The following is a 24,510-nucleotide window of genomic DNA, read 5'->3' as shown; positions in this document are numbered from 1 at the left end:
TAAGTGAAATTCACTTATGTAAAAGTACTGTATGGAATAAATAAACACTACTGAAAGGACCAGAGCAGACTTTAATTCTGCCATCAAACTCAATGTGTTAAACTGTTAATGTGAATGACTTTTCCGCACTGATTTTAAAAAACAATGTCTGCCTATAAACTTAATGGAAAATGTCCTGGCAGAAAATTACAGGTATTGTACATTATCTGTTTTTATATAATTTTTTTTTTCTTACAGTGCATCAAACAATGTTTGTTCTGAATTCACAGTGCTATTTACATGTAATAGAATTATGTATTATTAATTACAAAACAAATTTAAATATAATCTGTTACAGTTACTGAGAAAAAAATGTGTCATTAAATTACAGTTATGGAAAGGTAATGATTACAAATAGGGTTACATTTAAATATCTTCACACACATACAGGTTTGATTGATTTCTTTCCAAAATTGCATCTACAATATAAGACACCAATGTTTCAGGAGTTTATGACACAGAATAGAACACATGTTTATTTGATAAAGTTTTATTTTGTATTTAAGGCATTGTTAGATGCCAGTGTTTCCTGTCATAGCTATGCAAAGATTTGATTTCAAAAACAGTATCGTCGCTATTAAATTATATCTTTTTATGATTTTAAATCTGTATTTAACCTCAGAACAATCTCAAAGTAAAAAAAAAAAAGTGCTAAAGTCTGATTTTGTGGTGGCTGTGTTTTTAAATTAAATTATTATACGTCTGACAGTAATCAATGTTAAATACTACTGTAAGGTTACCCTGCCTGCTTTAAAAATTATATTTCAAAATGATTAACAGTTTAAAACATTTGTTAGAAATTTAAAAAGTAATCACATGTAATCAGTTACAGTACTTAATAAACTAATTTACTTATTACATTTTAAAAATGGTAACTTATAATCTGTAACCTCTTACATTTCCAAAGTAACCTTCCTTACACTGTATTCAGAACTTGTTGTATTTGTGTGTGTGTGTGTAAACAGATTTTTTTTGTGTAGGTCTGTTCTATTTCACTTCCTTCCAAGTTCAGCATCTGACAAATAAACATGATATTTGACATATTTTGTATAACATTTCATTTGGAATATTAACTTAAAGGTATAGTTCACCCAAAAAATTTAAATATGCTCACCCTCAGGCCATCAAAGATGTAGATGATTTTGTTTTTTTACTGGGGTTTTAAATATATCAACTATTACATCACCAATAGATCCTCTGCAGTGAATGGGTGCCATCAGAATGAGAGTCCAAACAGCTAGATTATTGTGATGTTTTTATCAAATGTTTGGACTATAATTTTTTCGGCACCCTTTCACTACAGAAGATAAATTGTCAATTGCTAATTTTCCCAAAATCTGTTCTGATTAAGGAACAAACGTATCTAAATCTTGCATGGTCTCAGGGTGAGTAAATGTTCAGCAAATTCTCATTTTTTCATCAAAAAATAAAAAAAGATTTTTCTTTTATTCCTTTAAGGTTATAGTTCACCCAAAAATGAAAATTCTGTCATTAATTACTCACCCTCAAGTCATTCCAAACCCGTGAGACCTTCATTTGTCTTTGCAACACAACTGAAAATATTTTTGATGAATTCCAAGAGCTTACTAACCCTTCATAGACATCAAGGGTCCTACCATAAAAAGTATTCTTGTAGCTTCATAAAATTGTGGTTGAACCAGTGATATCCAATGGACTATTTTAATGATGTTCCTACTACATTTCTGGGCCTGAAAACTTTTGAACAGAAAGAAGATGTGTACATTTTTCTTATTTTGACTAAATAACATATTTTTTTTATTTAGTACTGCCCTTCAGAGGCTACAGAAGATACTTACATGTTCCCCAGAAGACAAAATAAGTCAAAAAATAAGTTACTCTGATCTTACCCTGGCTCTTAATGCATTGATTTTTCTTCTGAAGCATCAGTGAGCTTTTGAACCTTCTGTAATAGTTGCATATCAGTCTCTCAGTTGTCCTCAGTGTGAAAAAGTGGATCTTAAAATCATACAGTCATTGTTGGAAAGGGTTCAAATACAAAAATGCTGAAAAACCAAAGAATTTGTGGGACCTGAAGGTTTTTCCAGAAGAACAGCAGATAATTTAACTGTTCAGGACAAACAAGGGGCTCATGAACAACTATCAAATAAAAACAGCGGTGGATCATTCAGGTAGCAACACAGTATTAAGAATAAGTGTATGAAAAGTTTTGAACAAGGTCATTTCTATGAATTAGAACATTTGGGTTGCATTGCTGTTTAAGGAGGGTCAGAAAGCTTTTACACTTAATCAAAAATATCTTAATTTGTGTTCGGAAAAAGAAGGAATGTGGTTTGAAACAATATTAGGGTGAGTAATAAAAGAATTTTCAGAATTTTCATTTTTGGTTAAACTATCCCTTTAAAGCACACAACAAAACTTTGTATATATTGTGACGAGCGTCCCGAGCCTCAATCAGCGTCGCCCTGGAAACACACACAGATCAGCTGCGCCTGCCCATCACCGGCTGATCGATCACTCCGGCCGCGGCCAGATAAGCCGTGTGCGCCACACACTCGACGAGACCTCTCCGCGGAGCACAGACTAATGTTTGTTTTCCGTCTTCCCCTTCAGAGAGCAGCGTGTGACCGATCAGCCCGCACAAGCACGGACCCGCCTAGCCCTCGAAGACTGCACAAGACGCACGGAGTACCGCACGCTATTTCCCCTTTCACCTCAGCACGTCTACAAATTGTTAATAAAATCCACCCTCCGGGGCTCTCACTTCAGCCACCCTTGTTGCGTGATTTTTCACCCGCTCACACTGGTGGAGAACGCGAGCATATCACCTACAAGGAAACACTGTCTCACGGATTTTTTTTCTTTCTCTTCTATTTCAGGCGTGCGCTCCTCCCCATCTTCGCTCAACAACGATGGAGGAGATTCCAGCGGCTTACGGAAGTAAGCATCCGCCAGCAACAGATCGCCGAACACCTCGCCACTCGGCAGGGACAAACCGAGCAGGAAATCGCCGCGATCTGTGCCGCCACCGCCCACCGCGTCCCACTGCCGGACCCCCGTCTGCAAGTGACCCAGCTGCTGCCAAAAATGACGGCCCATGACGACATAGAAACATACTTACAGATGTTCGAAACCACCGCGGTGTGCGAGGGATGGGATCGTGAAGACTGGGCACGGCTGCTGGCACCCCTCCTCACCGGTGAGGCACAGCGCGCCTACTTTTCGCTGCCAGCTGCTCACGTCGATCAATATGACGAATTAAAAAGGAAGATCCTCAGCAGAGTTGGATTGTCACCGATCACCGCTGCACAGATGTTCCAGGAGTGGGAATATAAACCTCGCCAGCCAGCCCGTGCCCAAGCCGCTGAGTTAACCCGACTCACGCAACACTGGCTCTTAGACGGGGATCCGACAGCCGCCCAGGTTGCTGAACGTGTGGTGGTTGACCGCTTTCTTCGGGCCCTACCGCGGTCCCATCGACAGGCAGTGGGAATGCGGAACCCCGCCACAACTGCCGAGTTGGTAGAGGCGATTGAGCTGGCGGATGCAACGCAACTCCGGGATTTCGGGGAGCGAGCGCCGCCATTTCCCCGGAGGGTGGTCCAGGAGCGGCGCGCGCCGGAGGGCACCCCGCGAGCAATGAGCAGGCCGGCGGCTCCGAGCCCATGCCAACGGAAGCCCCCGCAATCCCCACGCGGACCTGGCTGGCGGGCTGTATCGTCCATCACGACATTCCAGTCGGAGCTCCCCAGACAGAGGTGAAGATCAACGGACGCCCATGCCAAGCCTTGCTGGATTCTGGCAGCGCGGTCAGCCTCGTCAGGTCTAGCCTCCTCGCTCCGCGTCCTGAGTCGAAAATTTACATCCCCATCACCTGCGTCCACGCCGATACACGCCAGGTACCCGCTCGGAGGGTAAATATCGCCACCTGCACCGGCACATGGCCCCTGGAAGTTGGAGTCGTCAAAGATATGCCCGTCCCAGTGCTGCTTGGACGAGACTGGCCTGAAACATTGCTGGAGACAGGTGCGGATAGTCGAAGGCGAGGAGGTTCAACCCGGCCCTCACCCTCTCCCGCACTTCATCGTCCGGAATGGCCTGCTCTATTGCGTCGCCCAGCGGAGGGGGGAGGAGAAACAGCTACTGGTAGTCCCTCGCCCCAAGACGGGGATGATTCTGGAGCTGGCGCATTCACACCCCATGGCAGGCCACCCTCGGGGCCGCAAACACCATCCAACGCATCCGTGACCGGTTTCATTGGCCCGGCCTCGAGGCGGAGGTGAAACAGTTCTGCCAGGCCTGCCTGACATGCCAAAAGACCTCGCCGAAAATTCCTCCCCCCAGTCTGCTGATTCCGCTGCCCATCATCGAGGTACCCTTCGAGCGCATCGGGATGGATCTGGTGGGCCCGTTGCCAAAGTCTGCCCGGGGGCATGAACACATACTGGTGATCGTCGACTATGCCACCCGGTATCCAGAGGCAATACCCCTTCGGAAAGCCACCTCAAAAGCCATTGCCCAGGAGTTGTTCCTCCTCTTCAGCCGAGTCGGCATCCCAGTAGAGATCCTGACCGACCAGGGGACCCTGTTCATGTCCCGGCTAATGGCTGACCTCTGCCGCCTGCTCCACGTAAAACAACTAAGGACCTCAGTCTATCATCTGCAGACCGACGGCTTGGTCGAACGCTTCAATCAGACCCTGAAGCAGATGTTGAGGAGAGTGGCAGCCGAAGATCGACGCGACTGGGACCTGATGTTACCGTACGTCCTGTTTGGAATCCGAGAGGTCCCCCAAGCTTCCACTGGCTTTACTCCCTTTGAGCTGTTGTTCGGCCGTCAACCCCGCGGACTCCTTGATGTGGCCAGAGAAGCCTGGGAGCGGCAGCCAGCACCGCTACGCTCCGTAGTCGAGCACGTCAGGAACATGAGGGAGAGAATTGAAAGAGTCATGCCATTAGTCCGGGAACACCTCACCAAAGCTCAACAGGCTCAGCAGCGCCAATACAACTGAAAAGTCCAACCACGGGAGTTCCAACCGGGCGACCATGTCATGGTCCTGATCCCCAACGCTGCCTGCAAATTCCTGGCCACTTGGCAAGGCCCCTATACCATCGTGGATTGGACCTGTCACTTACCGGGTGCGCCAACCGGGAAAACGGAGAGAGGAGCAACTGTACCATATCAACTTACTGAAAAAGTGGATGGGAAACCGGGACCAGGTAGCCACCCTCGTCGCCTCGACTCTCGTGGTTGTCGGTATGGACCCCTTGCTGACGCCTGTTCAGAAGACCGAGCTGCAACATCTGGTCGGTCAGTTCTCTGATGTGTTCTCCACGCTCCCGGGAAAAACTAACGTGATCCGTCATGATATCCGCACCCCACCCGGAGTCATCGTTCGGCAACGCGCCTACCGGATCCCCGAGGCTCGTCGGCAAGCGGTGGAGGAGGAAGTCAACCAGATGCTCAAGTTGGGGGTGATTGAACCATCGCGCAGTCCTTGGTCCAGCCCTATCGTCATGGTCCCAAAGCCCGACGGCACCCTCCGCTTCTGCAATGACTTCAGGAAGCTCAACGAGATCTCGGAATTTGACTGCTACCCAATGCCCAGAGTGGATGAGCTCCTCGACCGCCTAGGGAGGGCCCGGTTCATCTCCACCCTCGACCTGACCAAAGGCTACTGGCAGGTACCCCTGACTGAAAGCGCAAAACCAAAGACCGCCTTCTCGACCCCCAGTGGCCATTGGCAATACCGGACCCTCCCCTTCGGCTTACATGGAGCTCCAGCCACGTTCCAACGGATGATGGATGTCCTACTCCGCCCCCATCAGGCTTACGCCGCCGCCTACTTAGACGACGTAGTCATCCATTCTGAGCATTGGGAGGACCATCTGGCCCGTCTGCGGAGGGTGCTGACAGAGTTACGAAGGGCTGGACTCACCGTCAACCCCCGCAAGTGTCATCTGGCCCTCTCCGAAGCAAAGTACCTGGGGTTTCAAGTCGGCCGAGGGTTGATTAAACCTCAAGAAAAGAAGGTAGAGGCAGTCCGCTCAGCGCCACGGCCCACTACAAAGACCCAGGTACGAGCTTTCTTGGGGTTGGCGGGATACTACCGCTGCTTCATCCCCAACTTCTCCTCCCTCGCTGCCCCCCTGTCAGACCTAACCAGAAAGGGACAGCCGGAGCGAGTTACCTGTACCCCAGAAGCTGAAGCGGCCTTTGTAGAAGTCAAGCGGGCCCTAATGTCAGAACCCGTATTACGTGCCCCAGACTTTAACTGTCCCTTTCTGTTACAGACCGATGCGTCCGACACAGGACTGGGGGCCGTCCTGTCTCAGGTCCTCGAGGGAGAAGAGCATCCGGTCCTGTACATTAGTCGAAAGCTGACCCCTCCCGAGAAGAAGTACGCGGCCGTCGAAAAGGAAGCTCTGGCGGTGAAGTGGGCGATCCTGGAGTTGCGCTACTATCTTCTGGGCAGAAAATTCACCCTCCTAACAGACCATGCACCCCTCCAATGGATGGCAAAGGCTAAGGAGACTAATGCCAGGGTGACCCGTTGGTTTCTCGCACTCCAGGATTTCCACTTCACCGTGCAACACCGAGCCGGAGCTGCCAACGCCAACGCAGACGGCCTCTCCAGAATTTGGTCAGCTTTCGCAGGTCTGGCAGGGGTCACTCCACACCCACCCCCTATATCCCCCCTATTGTCCCCTTATATCTCCCGCAGGTCCAGGACAACGCTTGGGGGGGGGGGTGTGACGAGCGTCCCGAGCCTCAATCAGCGTCGCCCTGGAAACACACACAGATCAGCTGTGCCTGCCCATCACCGGATGATCGATCACAGCTGTTTCCACTCCGGCCGCGGCCAGATAAGCCGTGTGCGCCACACACTCGACGAGACCTCTCCGCGGAGCACAGACTAATGTTTGTTTTCCGTCTTCCCCTTCAGAGAGCAGCGTGTGACCGATCAGCCCGCACGAGCACGGACCCGCCTAGCCCTCGAAGACTGCACAAGACGCACGGAGCACCGCACGCTATTTCCCCTTTCACCTCAGCACGTCTACAAATTGTTAATAAAATCCACCCTCCGGGGCTCTCACTTCAGCCACCCTTGTTGCGTGATTTTTCACCCGCTCACAATATAAAGAAGAAATTCAGATTTAAAAAATGGAGTTTGGGCAGAGATGGGTTTTTCATTTTCTTTCTTTCTTTTGTGGGAAGGACGGCTGCTTCCTGTGAGGAAATTTGTGAAAGCCAAGTGAAAATGATGAGCAGGAAGACCAAAAACTTCAGCCTATAATTATGTGCTGCTTCCAAAACCGTCATTCATGTGATATGCCTATGGTCCCCACTTCTTGCAATTAACATGAATTAGTGAGTGTTTGTGAATGAGGTGAGCAGAGAGAGAGAGCGAGTGTATGATGATGTAAGTGGGTGGGGAGAGAACACATCTGTTACTGTTTGGCATAACACAAGCACCATGATTATGATTATCTATTTTGGTGAATTCAAGTAGGTTTTGTACCATCTTGTCATTGTCTGTAGTCCCTTCTTACCCAGATGTTTCTCATTGATGGTCAAACAGATAATTGATAGAAGGCAAGCATTAACAATATTTTGGATCTTAATTTTGCATCAGTGCACTGCTGCCCAAATTGTTCATTTTTACTTCTTTTGTGTTGCATCTCTCAGCACATCTGTACACAGAAAGTTGCTTTGTGCATGAATCTCTTTCAGTTTCACGCTCTCATAAAGTCTCTCATTACTCTGTCACTGAAAGAACACAGGGTGTTCTACAGATATGCTTTTGTGCTGTCGAAGACAATGATAATGGAACTACAGACCCAGAAAAGAATATGTCACAGTTATATATGTCCAGTTCTGCAAATAAGACGCTCTCTCACAAAAGCTTAAATGCTCCCTATTTCAGCGGTGGTCAGTCTGTTCATTCACCATAGAACGTATTTACTTTCTTTGCCTGCTATTCTCTGACCTGTAATATGATTTCATAGAAGGATGTCAGATAGGACTCAGATGCAATGATTACACTCTATTCAAAGACACACTGGCAAAAACGATTTTCTTAGAAGTGCATTATTTTAATACAAAAGCTAAATGCTTTTATTGCACATGAATTTATTTATGCAATGGATATTGCATTAAAAAATGACACGAATAATTAAAAACATAGGCAACAATACATAGTTCCCTACAGGAGCAGCAGTGTATTTTACATGCAATTGCTCATTAGTCCTGGCATGGCTTTCATGTCTCTTTAGTAGATTCTCAAGAGATGTGACATTTAAATCTCCATGAATTTATTTGACCTTCCTGGGTATTTATTTTAATTCTTTGTAGTTCATTTCAGGCACAGTGTTTTAATTACAACAAAACTCAACCTGTCAGACATCACATTTTGGGTTTAGAGGTCCACTGAGACAGTGAGAATTAAATGTCACCTGCTATTTCAAATTACTTCAGGCAAGGTATGGCAGGGTAATCTTCCAAAGTAAGCAATGCTATTCACAACAAAACCTGCTGTTTTTGCATTCTGTTGTTGGTATATTTTACCTCTATTCGTGTCTGAAGCTCATCTCCAAGACACAGTGCCACATCAAGAGGCTTAAAGGGGTCATGGCATGAGAAATCAAATTTGCCTTCATCCTTTGGCATATAAGAGGTATTTGTACCATTAAAACATCCTGCATGTTTCATAGCTTAAAACATCCTCCTCATTATAAACAAAGCATTTATTTAATTAAACTCAAAAAATGGCTCATTTGGATCTGAGGTGCACATTCTCACTCCCAACTCGTCACATATTTACGCCAGGTCAGGACCTTTTGGTGTCACTTTTTGACACTCAGGGTACCCCTTTAGTATCATTTTTTGACATGCAGGGTCCTCCATTGCTTTTAGCTGTTTGCATCATACGTTGCATTTATTGGTTTGCATGCATTTTCTAAAATAGAAATCATTTTATATAAATCTCCACCTTTATTATGAGGAATTACAAGGTTCTATCTGCATTCTGAGCAGTTTTGAGATATTGAGCTTTAAAGTTTTTGCGTTCCATAGACTTCTGTAGATAGAACCCTTTTTGTTTTCTAAAAAAAAGCCCCAAAATGTACATAACTTACAAAAAGTTGTCACAGAATAAGAATATGTAAATAACTAAATTTTTTTTATAATGTATATACTTTCATAGATATTTGGAGCACCTAACACCAACCCATACCCTAAACCTACCAACTACTGAACAATATAAAACACGCACCAGGCAAATGAGAGTACAAGTGACAGGTATTTACAAAATACAAAAACTAATCATAAAAAGCAGTATAAATGTGTTACAAACAAGTCATGTTGCATTCCAAATCCTTCAATATTTTTATGCGAAGAATAAGGTTTTAATCGCTGAAAATGTTCTCACATCTCATATTCTAAAGACACTCCCAAACTTGTTTGGCATGACGCAGCCAGTCACAAGACACACAAGAGCCAATGGTATTTCACAACTAAAGCTGACGTTGAGCTTTTCTGACAGCAATTTTTAAATTTGTGCACAAACTGATGGCCAATCTTTGCCAAATGTTTCTTATTTAAAGCATTGGAGGAGCCTGCATGTCGAAAAATGGCGCTAAAAGGGTACCATGTGTGTCAAAAAGTGACACAAAGGGGCCCTGTCCAAGTGTCAATTAGTGATGAGCTGGGAGTGAGAATGTGTTGGAGGTGCAAGGTGACGTCACCTGGGCACAAACATTTGCATAAACACTGCCTCCAGGGCAAAACATTGACAAATAGTCTTCGAATAGTTTTCTCACCATAGACCCCGCTCACTGGCGTTCAGTCGCTTAATGGCAAATACAAAGTACAATCACTGCCGCTTGTCTACACTGGATACAGTATATAGATGCGTGTTTGCTTTCTGAAATGGTTTGCGCGCTTGAGTAGGACAAATGGAGTGAAAGAACTTTCTCTTTGACGCATTTGGTTTAAACAGCTTGTTTGTGTCTTTGTACAGATATCAGAAGGATCCCAATGTAAGAAACAAGTGAATAGTTTTTTTAAAGGCATCCTGATTCGTGTCTGAGGATTGGAGCATTTTGTGAACGAGCCACAGTGTCATGGAGAGTTCACAAAGAAACATTAATTTAAAGATGAAGCAGTACTAGATTTGACTGCAGCTGCATCACAAACTGTAAGTAAATGGTTTCATAATTCAAAATTACCATTTTTTTTATCATGTCAAAACAAATACAATAGCGAGGGGCTGTTGATACTGTTTTCTATACAATGACTTTAGCCAGTCACAACAGTGGCCGATTCCCGACAAGCCTTAAATGACCCGCCCCTTATAACAGATCGTTTTTGACAGAGGGTCAGAATGAAGGTTGAAAATAATAATTTTCCCACATATTTACTTGTTTTTTTCTGCAAAAAATAATTGTTAGTAGTAGTAATTGTAACATTGTTAGTAGAATTCAAGGAATATCTTAAAGTAATAAAAATACATGTCCTGACCCCTTTAAACAGCTAATGGGTTCAAATGACATGATAACATTCAATAACCTAATCAGGTCCTTTTTGGTCCTAGAGTAGGTGGTTTTAGTGAGATTTTAGCCATTTTTCAGATGGGCAGGTCAGCAAGACCAAATGAAGACCAGCTTGGACAGACACATTGGAGACACATTAAACAGCCAAGACCAGCAAACCATTTTAGGCTGGATTAAGCTATTCCCCTAAACAACAGAGCAGGACACGTGTGATTTCAAATCACATTTCGTGAGATTGATTTTTGAGCAAGTTAAATGAGGCGTGTGGTAGGAGGTGGTGATACAGCAAACTGGGCTGTTATCACAGATATGCAGAACATCGATGACATCACAAGAGCTGGGCGTTTGACACTCTTAAGTAGTCCTGGATGAACACTTCACGTTAAATAAGCAGCCAATGAACGCTCTGTTCCCCCTCGGTATATAAACCTGCGATCGCCTGCGCCGCTCGTTGAACTGTGAATGAGCAGCTTACAGTCAGTGTCGGGAGCGCGGATGGCTCGGCAGTTTTTACGCGCTGACTGTCATGCATAATTGCTTGTTGACAGAGGAAAGCGGCGGCAACACCATGCAAACCTCTTTACTGACAGCGGCACACTCTACCGGGATACCTACAGCTGTTTCATTCATGTGGAAATCAGGAAACCCGCAGTCGCCCAACTGGACTGGGCTGGAGAGAGACAACGCGACAAGCCTCGGCGACTTAGACACGTTTGAGAACCGGCGCGCACAGTATGGCCAGTTTTCTCCATCCACCTCAATATTCCTTACTGTGCTTATGACATTGCTGGTGTTCGCAACAGTTCTCGGGAACGCGCTTGTCATTTTAGCTTTCGTGGTGGAGAAAAGTTTACGCACACAAGGCAACTTTTTCTTTTTAAATTTGGCCATAGCGGACTTTCTTGTCGGTGAGTGATATTGATGACTGTTTGTATTTCAGATTTGGTAGTAAGTCTGCGGTGTCCTTAAATGCATGTGTGTTTGAATGGATTTTCAGGCGGGTTTTGCATCCCCGTGTATATTCCATATGTACTGACGGGTGAATGGAGACTGGGCAGAGGGCTGTGTAAACTGTGGCTGGTCGTGGATTATATGCTGTGCACGGCTTCGGTCTTCAACATCGTGCTCATCAGTTTCGACAGGTTTCAGTCCGTTACTAAAGCGGTGAGTGCTGCGCAAAAACACACAGTTGGACTATGGCGCATAGTTTTAAAAAAGCTCATAATTTGTCTGTGTTGGATAATGCCAATCCAAACGAATGAGTCTCTGAACCACCAGTGACCACTGACAGAAACTGACACAAAATAAATGTGACCCTGGATCACAAAACCAGTCTCAAGTAACACGGGTATATTGTAGCAACAGCCAAAAATACATTGTATGGGTCAAAACTATCGATTTTTCCTGTAATGCCCAAAATCATTAGGATATTAAGTAAAGGTCATGATCTGTTAATTTATTTTGTAAATTTCCTACCGTAAATATATCAAAACCTCATTTTTGATTAGTAGTATGCATTGCTGCTATGAATTTCATTTGGACAACTTTAAAGGCGATTTTATCAATATTTAGATTTTTTTTTTGCACCCTTAGATTCTAGATTTTCAAATTGTTGTATCTCGGGGAAATATGGTCCTATCCTGTTTTGTGGCCCAGGGTCACAAATGTAGGCTACTTGAATGTACTCAAATTACCTCAGTTTTACAAAGATGGCACTTACATCGATAGTTTAACAAAAAATGAAAATTGTGTCATCATTCACACTAGAGACTAGACCTTCTCTATCTCCATCTCGATCCAATAATGTTTAAAATTTTATGTGGAACACAAAACATATCACAAAGAATGTCCATGTTTTTTGTCCATACACTAAACACAAAATCAATGTCGTTTTTTCAAAAAAAAAAAAAAAAAAAGACAGTACAGGTTCGGAATGACTATTGTCGTAAATGTTTTCAAAGTAGGCTACAGTATATTGATTATATTTCATTAGTCTATTAAACTCACTTTTTATTTGGAAAAACACTTTGTTTATAAGCAAATTACAGAGAAGTATAGTTAAATAGACTACAATATTAGAATACTGATGGAAATAAGTAGACTAACGATACGTTTTAATACCTAAAACAATGGTGTGAACGCTGAAAAAACGAGAAACGTCAAATCTATATGTGGTTTCCACACAAAATACCAGTATAACCAGTTTCATTCAGGAGTCAGCTGTTCACATGCAGATGAAGAGTAATGTTTTGATATATCATCACTTGTAGCCTACTTAATAATTTGGACAGACACAAAGAGTGGAGACCTACAAATGCCATGCACACTTTCACATTTAACAATCATCTGTCAACATTTATTTGCATCCTATTATGCAGCAGCACACAAAAGCTGAACCCTCTTGCTTCTGCCTCAGGGATAGATCCATTGTGACGTCCATTTAATCATAATATTTAATTATTTCAGCTGGCAACCAGGGAAAAGATGACATTTTATTACATCTATCTATCTATCTATCTATCTATCTATCTATCTATCTATCTATCTATCTATCTATCTATCTATCTATCTATCTATCTATCTATCTATCTATCTATCTATCTATCTATCATCTATCATTCTATCCATGTTGATCTATCATCTATCCTTCTATTTGTCTGTCATTCTGTCGTTCTATCCATCTGTCGATCTGTCTATCTATTGTTCTATTCGTCTGACATTGTCATCTATCGATTTGTTGTTTATTCGTCTATCGATGTTGATCTATCGTTCTATTTGTCTGTCTGTTGTTCTATCATCTATTGATCTGTCTGTCATTCTATCTATCTGTTATTATATCATCTATCTATCTATCTATCTGAGGCCTTAATGTACTGCATATTAAATCAATTATAAATCTGTGTTCCAGGTGAGTTACCGTTGCCAGAAGGGCATAACTAGAGAGACTGTTTTGAAGATGCTTTGCGTGTGGCTGGCAGCATTTCTTCTTTATGGTCCAGCTATTATAAGCTGGGAACACATCGCGGGAGGAAGCGTGGTGCCAGATGGAGAGTGCTATGCCGAATTTTACTTCAACTGGTATTTTCTGATGACTGCCTCCACTGTCGAGTTCTTCACACCTTTCATAAGCGTCACTTACTTCAACCTCAGCATTTACATCAACATCCGCAACAGATGCGCAGTGAGGGAAGAACAGCCGACTTATATACGGCTCAGGAGCTTCAAGATGAGGCCGGTTGGAACCGGCGATGTGCAACGTGTGTTTTTTGTGAGGCCTGTTGAGGAAAGGGAGGTCGACTTATCCTCAAGGTCACGGTGCTGCCGGTTACCTTCCACTGCAAAGGTGTCTGCCGCAGAGTTCGGCAACGCCAGACAGACTAAACGGAGAGACAGCACAATAGCAGACTTGCCTCCTTTGCAGGTCGGAGAGCGGATCCTGGCATCCAGTGAGGCGCAGTTTCATTACGTGGATCATTCGGGTGGATCACACAGACACCGTCCTGATATGGTTGCCAGTCTGGCCAGCCGCTTCCGCTTGTCTAGAGATAAAAAGGTGGCAAAGTCTTTAGCTGTGATAGTTTGTGTTTTCGGACTCTGTTGGGCACCCTACACACTGCTGATGATCATTCGGGCAGCATGTCACGGTCAGTGCGTCCAGCACTACCTTTATGAGATCTCGTTCTGGCTGCTGTGGATAAACTCATCCATCAATCCCATCCTGTATCCTCTGTGCCACAGCAGCTTCAAAAAAGCCTTCAGCAAATTACTGTGTCCGAGCAAAACAAAAATCCAACCTCAGAACATGGACCAGAAGTATTGAATTTATGAGGATGACCACATTTCCAAATAGGGCTTTTCTTTTTTAATGTGCTTGTACTGTATCTAGCAGGACATTTTCTTTGTGTACGTTGTGAGTAAGTAGACAGATATATTTCATCTACTTATTCAAACTCACATTTTTGTATGAAATAGTGGCATAGCTATGTTTCTTCCAAATTCAATGATGAATTATGGATCTGTTTCATACATTGTGTATACATGACTGGAAGTGTCTAGCGCAGTGCCATGTTTGCCTTTGTAAGTATTTTTTCTTTTTTAATCACATGTCAAAATAAACTGTACTGGTGAAGTGACGATCATAATGGAATGTTATACCTCTTGCAACCACAGTCTGCAATGAGAACAACTCAGATGATATTTCAAACCATGCTGTTCGTGATAATTGTATACTGATTCTTCATGACAGATGTACAGGGATTGCTGGCGAAGCCTGTAGTTCCCCTAGCAACTGTGGGACAGACTAAATACAGAGAAACATGACTCATTTCTTATAATCATATCAAGATAACCAATTTATACAGGATTATTTCAGGGCTTATAGCAAAGTCTGAACACTTGTCTCTAATCAATGGTAATAATATGTACAGTGCATTGAGATTCTGTTCAAACACAAAGATACAGAACAATAAGTCAGAAAACCAACAGACGAATACTCTTAATACTTGCTTGTATTGAACAATGTTTTTACCAGCATTCATTGATAAATTTGGCTCCAACGTATGCTTATTAAATAAAACAGGATCAGCTGAAGTCAGCATTAAAAGTTAAAATTCAAATCTGTTTTCTACATGCATCTTATAGATCTTATTGTCAAAAGTGTGCATGTTTCAAGTTAATTTTTTTGACCTTGTAATGTTTAATCCAAATTTCTAGATCATCTAGTGAAATGACTTTTGCTTTCCAGGGGCATTTTTTTTTTTACATTTGTGAGGGCAATTTTTCCAGTCACCTTATTATAAAAACCCTATGTTGTCTTTAATGTCAAACACTTAAAATTACCCAATTACTTTAATCAACATTTTAAACTGGTGTCAATAACAGTAGACTGTTTAAAGTTGTATCTAAATTACACATGTAAAAAAGGAGCTCATAGGGCTGCAATAATCTGACAAAAATCATATTGTATATTGTATAGTAATAATGATAATTAATTTCGAAAATGATTAATATAGAAAACTATACAACACTTTTTCACATTCTGGCTTCATAGACAAACATGTTGGTCTATGATGTTGGCCTAGTCTTGCACAAGGTATGCAAAAACTCCCACTGTAATCACTGAAGCTACGAAAATAATTTATTTACATTGTATTTGCACTGTAGTGATGTGTTGTTCATGAAAGGTTCATTCAGTTTGAACTAATCTTTATGGAAGGCCAGATGGTTCAAAAACGTGAATTTTAACATAACCAATGCGTATTTATGCGTTGTTCATTTTGACAGCGAATTTTGATTTAGTCTTAGTCATAGTCTTAAGACTAAAATGCCATTTAGTTTTAGTCATATTTTCGTCATCTGAATTGTCTGTTTTAGTCGACTAAATATAAGATTTTAGTCAACTAAATCTACACTAGATTTAGCCAGCTAAAATCTAATGGGTTTACTTACAGTGTAAAGCATTAATTAAGCATTTCTCTAAAATTGATATTAAGGTTTTATCATGATAGACAGATTTAACTGCTGTGAATCCCAACATGCCTTTATATTAAAAATGAATGAAACCACTTCTCATAAAGAAACAAGAACATGGTCTTCTTTTCCATGAAATCCCAATGGTTATATAAGCTAATTATGCATTCTTTATAACAACCGGTTTACCACATTCTTCATTCTTTCAAGCAGACATATTTATTTACATAAATTTTGATTAATCTTTATTAGGGCTGCTTAAGGGATTTAATCAAAACATTTCCATCTTGTTTTTTAATATTTAACGAAAATGTCAATAGATTTTCTTCAAAGTTTTTGTCATTCAAAACGATTTTTTGTTTCGTTATCTTCTCGTTTTCGTCTGTGATGATGAATATTATGACCAAAAATTATTCGTCATCAAAATTAACACGTTAAAATTCATGTTTTTAAATCATTTGACCTTCCATAAATCTTTAATATGTAATAATATAATCTTTACACACTGTAAAATGTTTTCACCAGATTCAACTTAAAAACCTAAATTCAGCAGCTGCCTTAAGTTTATTAAGTTAAATCAGCTTAAAACTAGAAGTCATTTTAACTTATTACAATAAAAATGAGTTGATTTAACTTGTGAGTTTAAATGACTTAAGTTGACTTAACTTATAATTTTAAGACAGCTGCTAAACTTGAGTTTTTAAGTTGAAACTGGTGAAAACTTTTAAAGTGCACCAGTAAGCTGATAACTCACAAATATCAGCTTATTAAAATAACCAGGTTTCACCATTTACAAGCACATCAGAAACCTCCCTGCTGGAAAAAAAAACTGCATATGCTGGTTAGGTATGTTTTGGTGCTGGGATGCTGGTTTTAGCTGGTTTTACATGACCTTATTAATAAATCAGGTTATTTCAAGTTCTGACGTCAAAATATAATAATTTGCGCATCTGACTGCAAGCATTCCATGTTTGTCAGTTGTGATGTTAAAAAAAGCTCACATTGTCCTCTCATGTAGTTATATTTGCAGCCTTTTGACTGAACCACTTCTATTTATGCTGAACGAGATGAGAACTGAGTCATGAAAGAGTCTGCTTTTGTGATATATTTTCTTCTTGTTTTACTGCAAAACGTTTACCCTGTCTAGATGCGCTCAAGTCTGCACTAACGAAACGATGCGTTCCTGTCACGTATCACACATGAGCACTTCAATAAGCTGACAGAAAGCGGGTTATTGCGTTTGAATGCCGCACAAAATCGGGGAAAGAGGCAAACAGCTACCTGTGTCGACCAGTTTATGCTTACGCCGTTTATCTTACTCCGATAAAAGAAAATGGGCGTTTACATGACCACGTGCGTTTTCGCATGTAAACGCGATATGTTCACAGCACATCTTATTGAAAGGGAAACAGAAACTATGGAGTTATTTATGTGCCAAAATTAAACAAACAAATACAGCGTTTTGCAAACAAACACAATCTGCTTTGCAAAGAAAAATCGACTTTCAAACAAACAAAAAGTACTATGCACAAACACAAGTCAATTTGAGAGAAAATGCAGAGGTATAACAAATATATGCATTGTGTGTTGCAAATATATATATTTTTTTTTGTGAGGAAAACTTGGCTTTCTCACACGTGTGCAGACAGATTTTCTCACAAATGCAATGGAGCAACTTCCTCTTGCAAAACAGCAGATGGCGCTATCGTTCAATTTACTCTATTCTATTCAAAAAAACAAACGGCACTACCAACCTTTCCACAGATAAACAAACAGTGTTCCAACCAATCAGCGTCAGGGGTTTGGTGTTGTGGACTTTCGTACTGGTTCAGGGATGTGAGGGAGGCGGAGCGAAAGTCCACAACACCAAACCCCTGACGCTGATTGGTTGGAACACTGTTTGTTTATCTGTGGAAAGGTTGGTAGTGCCGTTTGTTTTTTTGGCATATCTCGGACCCTAGGCTGACCAGAGAGACGCGGTTTTTTCACAGACAATTTATGGGGCAGGCAGCGAGCGGATCGTGATGAAAGGTCAGCTGAATTTGACACTTTATGTTTCAGGCTAGAAATCGCTGATACAACCTTTAACAAGTCATGATTTCATGTAACTTTATAAGTTAGTAATAATGTGCCTTATTTTGCACCAGTATATCCTAGATGATTACTTTCTGTTACATATGTTACATAACTCAATATTAATTATAAAGTTACATGAAACCATGACTTGTTATTGTATCATTATGTAATGAAGCGCAGTAATTCATATGACTCATGTCGTAGTTACGTTAGTTCTTCATTAGTTCTTGATTAATACATGTCTTAACTAATCATTAGTTCATAGTCAAGAAATTACAAGTTCACGTATTAATGTATGATAATTCATGTACTGTTATTGCAAAGTGTTACCTGCTAAATGTTCTGTGCAGCAACAAAAAACAAGTACTGCTCACTGCAGAGCCAATGGCCTCCAGCTCCACCTTTGAGTGAACAAATGGGTGGAGTTAAGGTTAGGGATAGGGTAAGGGGTAGGGTTAGGGTGTGGTTAGGTGTCTATCTCCACCCATTACCTCCAGCTCCTCCCATATGGCTCTGCAGCGAGCACCCTCTCACAAAAAAATCGTATATATGGACAGATTACATAAAAGTATATTTTTTATATCCCGCGATCCAGCATAGGTACGGAGAACTGATAAATGTTAAAAAAGCCTAGCTTAAATGTTTAGCCATGCCAAGCCATTACCTGATCAGTAGCGTTAACCATTTTAAAGGAGATATTTTGAATTTCACTGACATCGTGGTAGAGTCAGCATTGTGAAAACATCAAATGGTTAATTATAAATATAGTAAGGCAGAAACTCACCTGTTCCCCTCTCATATTCCTCTGGTACACAAGGGTAAACCGTTTTTGCTAGAAGGGAGACAAGATTCACTACTGGGCATGCACACATCAATCTAACGTTATTATTATCACACACAATAATAATACAGTTTTTGTATTATAGTAAGGGCTAGGTTTAGGGTTGGGGTAGGTGTAGTAGACATTAAAAAAAAACACAATCTAATAGGTCGAAAAATTAATTTCATTGTTAGTTTTCCGATCGGAGACGTATACCTTCTAGCCAACACGGTCTTGGGAGAATAGAGTAAATTGACCGATAGCGCCATCTGCTGTTTTACAAGAGGAAGAAGTTGCTCCATTGCATTTGTGAGAAAATCTGTCTGCACACGTGTGAGAAAGCCAAGTTTTCCTCACAAAAAATATATATATATCTGCAACACACAATGCATATATTTGTTATACCTCTGCATTTTCTCTCAAATTGACTTTTGTGTTTGTGCATAGTACTTTTTGTTTGTTTGAAAGTCGATTTTTTCTTTGCAAAGCAGATTCTGTTTGTTTGCAAAACGCTGTATTTGTTTGTTTATTTCGGCACATAAATAACTCCATAAACTAGTCCACCTCTCGAGTCTTCGTGTTCAAGTGATTCGTTCATCCTGTGACAGTCCCATAGACGCTATGAAGTCTGTGCTTAATGGAGAAATGATTAGTTCACTTCTCAAGTCTTCGGGTCAGAGTCGTTCTTTTGTCACGTGGCGTGACAGCAGTATTGGATACAGAAATGAATTAATAACTCCCAACCTTTCCTTTCAAACACGTTTAGAGTTATGTAATGCGTTTCTGGTCTCAAATTGTACCTCTTTTATTTCTCACAATTTATGTTCATTTCTGTCTTGATGGTTAACATTGAATGTGGTAATAAAGAGGCTTTAAACTGTATCCGTATGATGAGGAAAGATCACTCTGATTAAGCAAAGATGCCTACATATAATAACAACAGCATATAGTTAATAATATGTATGTTTTATTTGTTGTAGGATACGCGAGTGTCATCAACAGCTCCAGCGTTTTCAGCGCTGACTAATCTAAGCGTCTCTGATTGGTCAATGCATTCCTAAATTCAACAGAAACACGTTTGATTGGTTACAAGGCTCAACGCTGCACAAAACAAAGCAATCTGATGAGGTGTAAGTGGATCTAAATGTAATTACATGAACTGACACTTCACATTTTCTGTTCTGAGGTCAAATTTATTTTAATCGCGACAGCCGTGACGTTTTTTTAATTGTACAGGCGTATTTTTAGCCCTTTGTCTTGAATTTATAAGCCCTTTTTTGTTCATTTTCGAGGGAAAAAGCCCTCATTAATTTCCAACCCAGGGTTTCAGACTACTCTCAACAACTGATAGACAGAACCAATTCCAGTGTTAACAAGAACGTTGTAGTTTATCAATTGGGCTACTTTAACACTGGTGCTGCGGGTTGTTGCAACCCCAATTACATGATATTTAGCCCCTATATTGCGAATTTTACCAGGGGGGTTAGCCCCCTGAATGCGATTCTTAACAGGGGACCCCCTCGAAACAAAACTGGGTTAGTTTTAAGTAGCAATTGGGCGAGTTTAGACCAATTCCCGCCCTATATTCTGTCTTTTTTTGATAATCCATTACATTCGAATGTACATTACTATATTGAAGAAAAGATCTGCCGCTAATTCCGTTTTCATAGCGATGTTAATAATATTAAACCACACTTCTACAGGCACGTGGGGTTAATATCATTTTTTATTTGTGCAAATGCCATGAAATCAATGATATTTTGTTGTAACTGATTTACAATTAGATTATACATACAATATATGAAGGGAGGGGGAATCATAATTCAAAAAAAGGAGACAAGATGCAAGAGAAGGCTTCTGACATTGTTTCGATTCACAGCCACAGCTACTCATTCATTAATAGAGTCTATACACATGTTCACCCATTCCACATATTAGTCAACACACTGTCCCACTCCACCAAAGTATCTGCCGTAAAGTAAAAATGGTGAGAAACAAGACTATTCATTAGTTACACAAATGTCTTTAATTCAGCATGGCGCTTAAAATATTAATGCTGAGAAAAACAAGGTAGAATCAAGTGTAGGTCCTTTAAATAAAGACCGTAACAATGCATGGCTCAATAAAGCTCTGCTTTTTTTTTTTTTTCCCAGTTTGGCCGACGGGGCAAGAAAGTGGTGTAGCAACACTAAAATGTTTTTTTCTCTCTCTCTCTTAAATATATAGCTTTATTCTTGCTCATTTGTATGGCAACAATAGTTATCAAGAGGGAATGGTAGTCTGAATGAAGCGCAGAGCAGGAGTGCAGTGCATACACTGTTCTCTAAGGACTGTTCTCACAAGGAAACGCCTCACGAAATGAGAGAGGGCGAAAGAGAGGAAAGAGAGACGAAAAACAACAGACAGAAAGTATGAGCAGTAAGAGGAATGGGTAGAGAGGCAGGTGGGTTTGGCTTTGTTTTTCCCCTGGCTGGAATACCCTGGTGTGCACATGTGGGCATATACATATATCTCTCTATGCGTGTGTACACAAATATAAATGTAAATGCGTGAGGCTCTTACAGCACCAACCCCTCGTAAGCAGGTCCCTCAGACTCAGGCGACTCTCTCTGCAGACGCAGGTGCTCCAGTGTATTGTGGAAGTGTTTGTTAATCTGCTCCGTCTCCTCGCTGGCCTCCAGGTTCGGGAGATCCTCACGGATCTTCTGGATCAGCTGATTCAGGACTTGGACTGTCACCTGCAAAGCAAATACGCATAGGTTGAGCAATTCCCGGCTGATCTGGAATTATGCAAATAAAAGTGACAGAGAGACAAAAAGTAATATGTTAAAGAGTTAAAGTGTGAAATCCTAAATCCCTGTGATTAGATTATGTTTATATTGTGTAGAGTACCATAAAAACGGCAAGAATTATTTTTTAAATTGTCCTCATGGGCTGAAAGAAAAAACAATATACAATACAAACACTGTAGTCATATTCTGTAGTCATATTCTTGAACAAATTAGTCTTGTGAGCTGGTTCTATTTATATTGAATTACAAACATACAGCGGGACCAGTGTAGGCAGACTCACGAACAAATGAATCTTAGAACTCAGTTCTTCAAAATGAAGGTTAGAGGAGTTACTGACTCACGGAACTGCAAGTTATCATTATTTTCAATGATGTTGGTATCAAAATGACGATGACAATGTGTTGTTAAAGGGATAGATCACCCAAAAATGAAAATTGTCATTAATTATGTCGTTAGCTAAAAATCTTTAGCTAAAACTAAATCTTGTGTTCTGCTGAGGAAACAAAGTCACCTACATCTTGGATGCCCTGGGGATAAGCAGATAAACATCACATTTTAATTTTTGGGTGAACTATCCCTTTAACACTCATGCACGTGAGCTGCCTGCAGCAGAGTCAGCATTGGATCAGCGACTTTTCTCAGTTTTCTGCATTAAGGTAAGGGTGTCATCATGATCAATTCCTTGTTAATTAAAGTTAAAATGGTGCATCATTAAGATTTGCCTTCAGTAAACATGAAAGAATAAAAAAGCGCCAACACGTGTAGGAGAAAAATAGCGTTAGCTGCCTGTTAGCCAATCAGTTTTGATAGTTTTTTTTTCTTTTATCTATCATCTTTGTGTTTTTGAGTTCTTGTTACTGAGTTGAAGTCATGATGGTGATAAAACGTAATAAAAGATGTTTGGGGGGGGGGGGGGGGGGGGGATTAGTTTTGTTTTTCCTACAGGGCAGGGGAAGGGAAGATCATTTCTAATCAGTAGTACACATCTAAATGTTTTTGTTTTGCATTCAGAATATGTCCAGATATATTTCAGCCTAATAGGGATGCCTGCACTTGATGGCCAATTTCACATGTATTTTGTGTATTTTAAAAATACAAAATACTGTATTTGTATTTAAATACATTTTCCACTCAGTGTTTTGTATTTTTATTTTAAATACATTTCTATGTATTTATGCCCATCTCTGCAAACCTGTAAGACCTTTGTTCATCTTTGGACCTTTGTTCGTCTTTGGGACACAAATTAAGATTTTCTATTAGCCATGCTACTCTAACACTATTGCCATGGGTTGCTTTTCATGTTCGTGGGTTGGACTACGTTAACAATGTCCTTACTAGTTTTCTGGTTCTATGCAGGGTCAGAAAGCTCTCGGATATCAAAAATACCACAATATGTTTTTTCTAAAGATGAAGGTCTTTACGGGCTTGGAATGACATGAGGGCGAGTAATTAATGACAGAACTTTCATTTTTGGTTGAACTAGCCCTTTAAAGATGCACTACAGTTCTAAAGTTTAGGACAAGTAAGATCTATTTTAAGTAAATGCTGTTTGTTTGAACACTGTTTCAACACTAATAAAAATAAATGTTTCTTGAACATCAAATCAGCATATTATAAAGATATATGTGACCCTGGACCACAAAACCAGTCATAAGGTTAAATTTTACAAAACTGAGATATATACATCATATGAAAGCTCAATAAATAAGCTTTCTATTGATGTATAGTTTGTTAGGATAGGACAATATTTGGCCGAGATACAACTATTTGAAAATCTGGAATATAAGGGTGTAAAAAAATCAAAATACTTTTTAAAAGTTGTCCAAATTAAGTTCTTAACAATGCATATTACTAATCAAAAATTACATTTTGATAGGTTTACAGTAGGAATTTTACAAAAAAATCTTAATGGAACATGATCTTTACATAATTTCCTAATGATTTTTGACATAAAAGAAAAATCAATAATTTTGACCCATACAATGTATTTTTGGCTATTGCTACAAATATACCCCAGCGACTTAAGACTGGTTTTGTGGTCCAGGGTCACATATGTGACACTGAAGTTCAGCTTTGTCATCACAGAAATAAATGACATTTTAAAATACATTCAATTACCCAAAATTATAATAATTAGGGATGTAATGATATCAAAATCTCATGATACGATAATACTGAGATATGAAGTCCACAATACAATATGTATTGCGATGCAGCATTTAAAAATGAAAAAAGCATTTGATCGGTTCACTCCGAGCAGAATTGGTATTTAAATGTTTCTATTCCTGCGTTCCTCTGTATTATTACCTTTCCGAAACCAGTTTGAGTAGAAAAAATATGGGTTAATAACATTTTCTTTAAAAACTCTTCTTTCTTTTAAACTCTTAAAAAATTTTGACTCCTATAAGCATTTTGTCAGGAAAAAACTGCATAAATTAGTAGGCTGTAAGTCGCATTTTATTATTACTTTAAGAAATAATGTCAGCTAAAATACCAGTAAATAAAGCAGAATATTTACAAACATTACAAACACAATTTTTTCACATTTGGTCAAAATCTAGAAAAGATGCTGTATTATATTTAAGTGAAATATATTTAGTGTATAAGAATATATAATCCTTTTTATATAGAGAGAGTTTCATTTTGTTTTCTCCTTTCACAGACGCGCTGCAGGTGCGAGATGTGAATCCGTATTCTACACTATCCTGCCATTTTTGCTGGTTTCAAACACATGCAAGCTGCATATTACCTGCCATTCATTTTCACTTAAGGCCTAATGCTT

The 24,510-nt window shown here is 40.4% G+C and overlaps 2 protein-coding genes across 2 annotated transcripts in view; one reads left to right on the top strand and one right to left on the bottom strand.

Annotated features, from left to right (window-relative positions):
• Positions 1-10,999: 10,999 nt before the first annotated feature.
• Positions 11,000-15,122, top strand: hrh3 (histamine receptor H3). Its single transcript, XM_073837436.1, has 3 exons — positions 11,000-11,479; positions 11,569-11,735; positions 13,480-15,122. Exons 1-3 carry the CDS (start codon positions 11,098-11,100, stop codon positions 14,389-14,391), a joined length of 1,461 nt encoding a protein of 486 aa, XP_073693537.1. The 5' UTR covers positions 11,000-11,097; the 3' UTR covers positions 14,392-15,122.
• Positions 15,123-20,644: 5,522 nt separating this feature from the next.
• The window catches only part of vps35 (VPS35 retromer complex component), a 45,105-nt gene continuing 41,239 nt past the window's right edge, over positions 20,645-24,510 (bottom strand). The window contains exon 17 of the mRNA XM_073836925.1: positions 20,645-21,674. Coding sequence (XP_073693026.1) covers positions 21,495-21,674 — 180 coding nt within the window. The 3' untranslated portion in view covers positions 20,645-21,494. The remainder of the gene's footprint in view (positions 21,675-24,510) is intronic.

The sequence above is a fragment of the Garra rufa genome, chromosome 3 (assembly GCF_049309525.1).
Source record: "Garra rufa chromosome 3, GarRuf1.0, whole genome shotgun sequence".
NCBI lineage: Eukaryota > Metazoa > Chordata > Actinopteri > Cypriniformes > Cyprinidae > Garra > Garra rufa.
This window is presented reverse-complemented; position numbering and strand designations above follow the sequence as displayed.

Bases quoted from the DNA above. Each gene is read 5' to 3' on its own strand.
- hrh3 (XM_073837436.1), top strand. From the start codon at position 11,098: ATGCATAATTGCTTGTTGACAGAGGAAAGCGGCGGCAACACCATGCAA. The intron at 11,480-11,568 runs GTGAGTGATATT...ATGGATTTTCAG, and splicing joins CATAGCGGACTTTCTTGTCG to GCGGGTTTTGCATCCCCGTG. The intron at 11,736-13,479 runs GTGAGTGCTGCG...TCTGTGTTCCAG, and splicing joins TTCAGTCCGTTACTAAAGCG to GTGAGTTACCGTTGCCAGAA.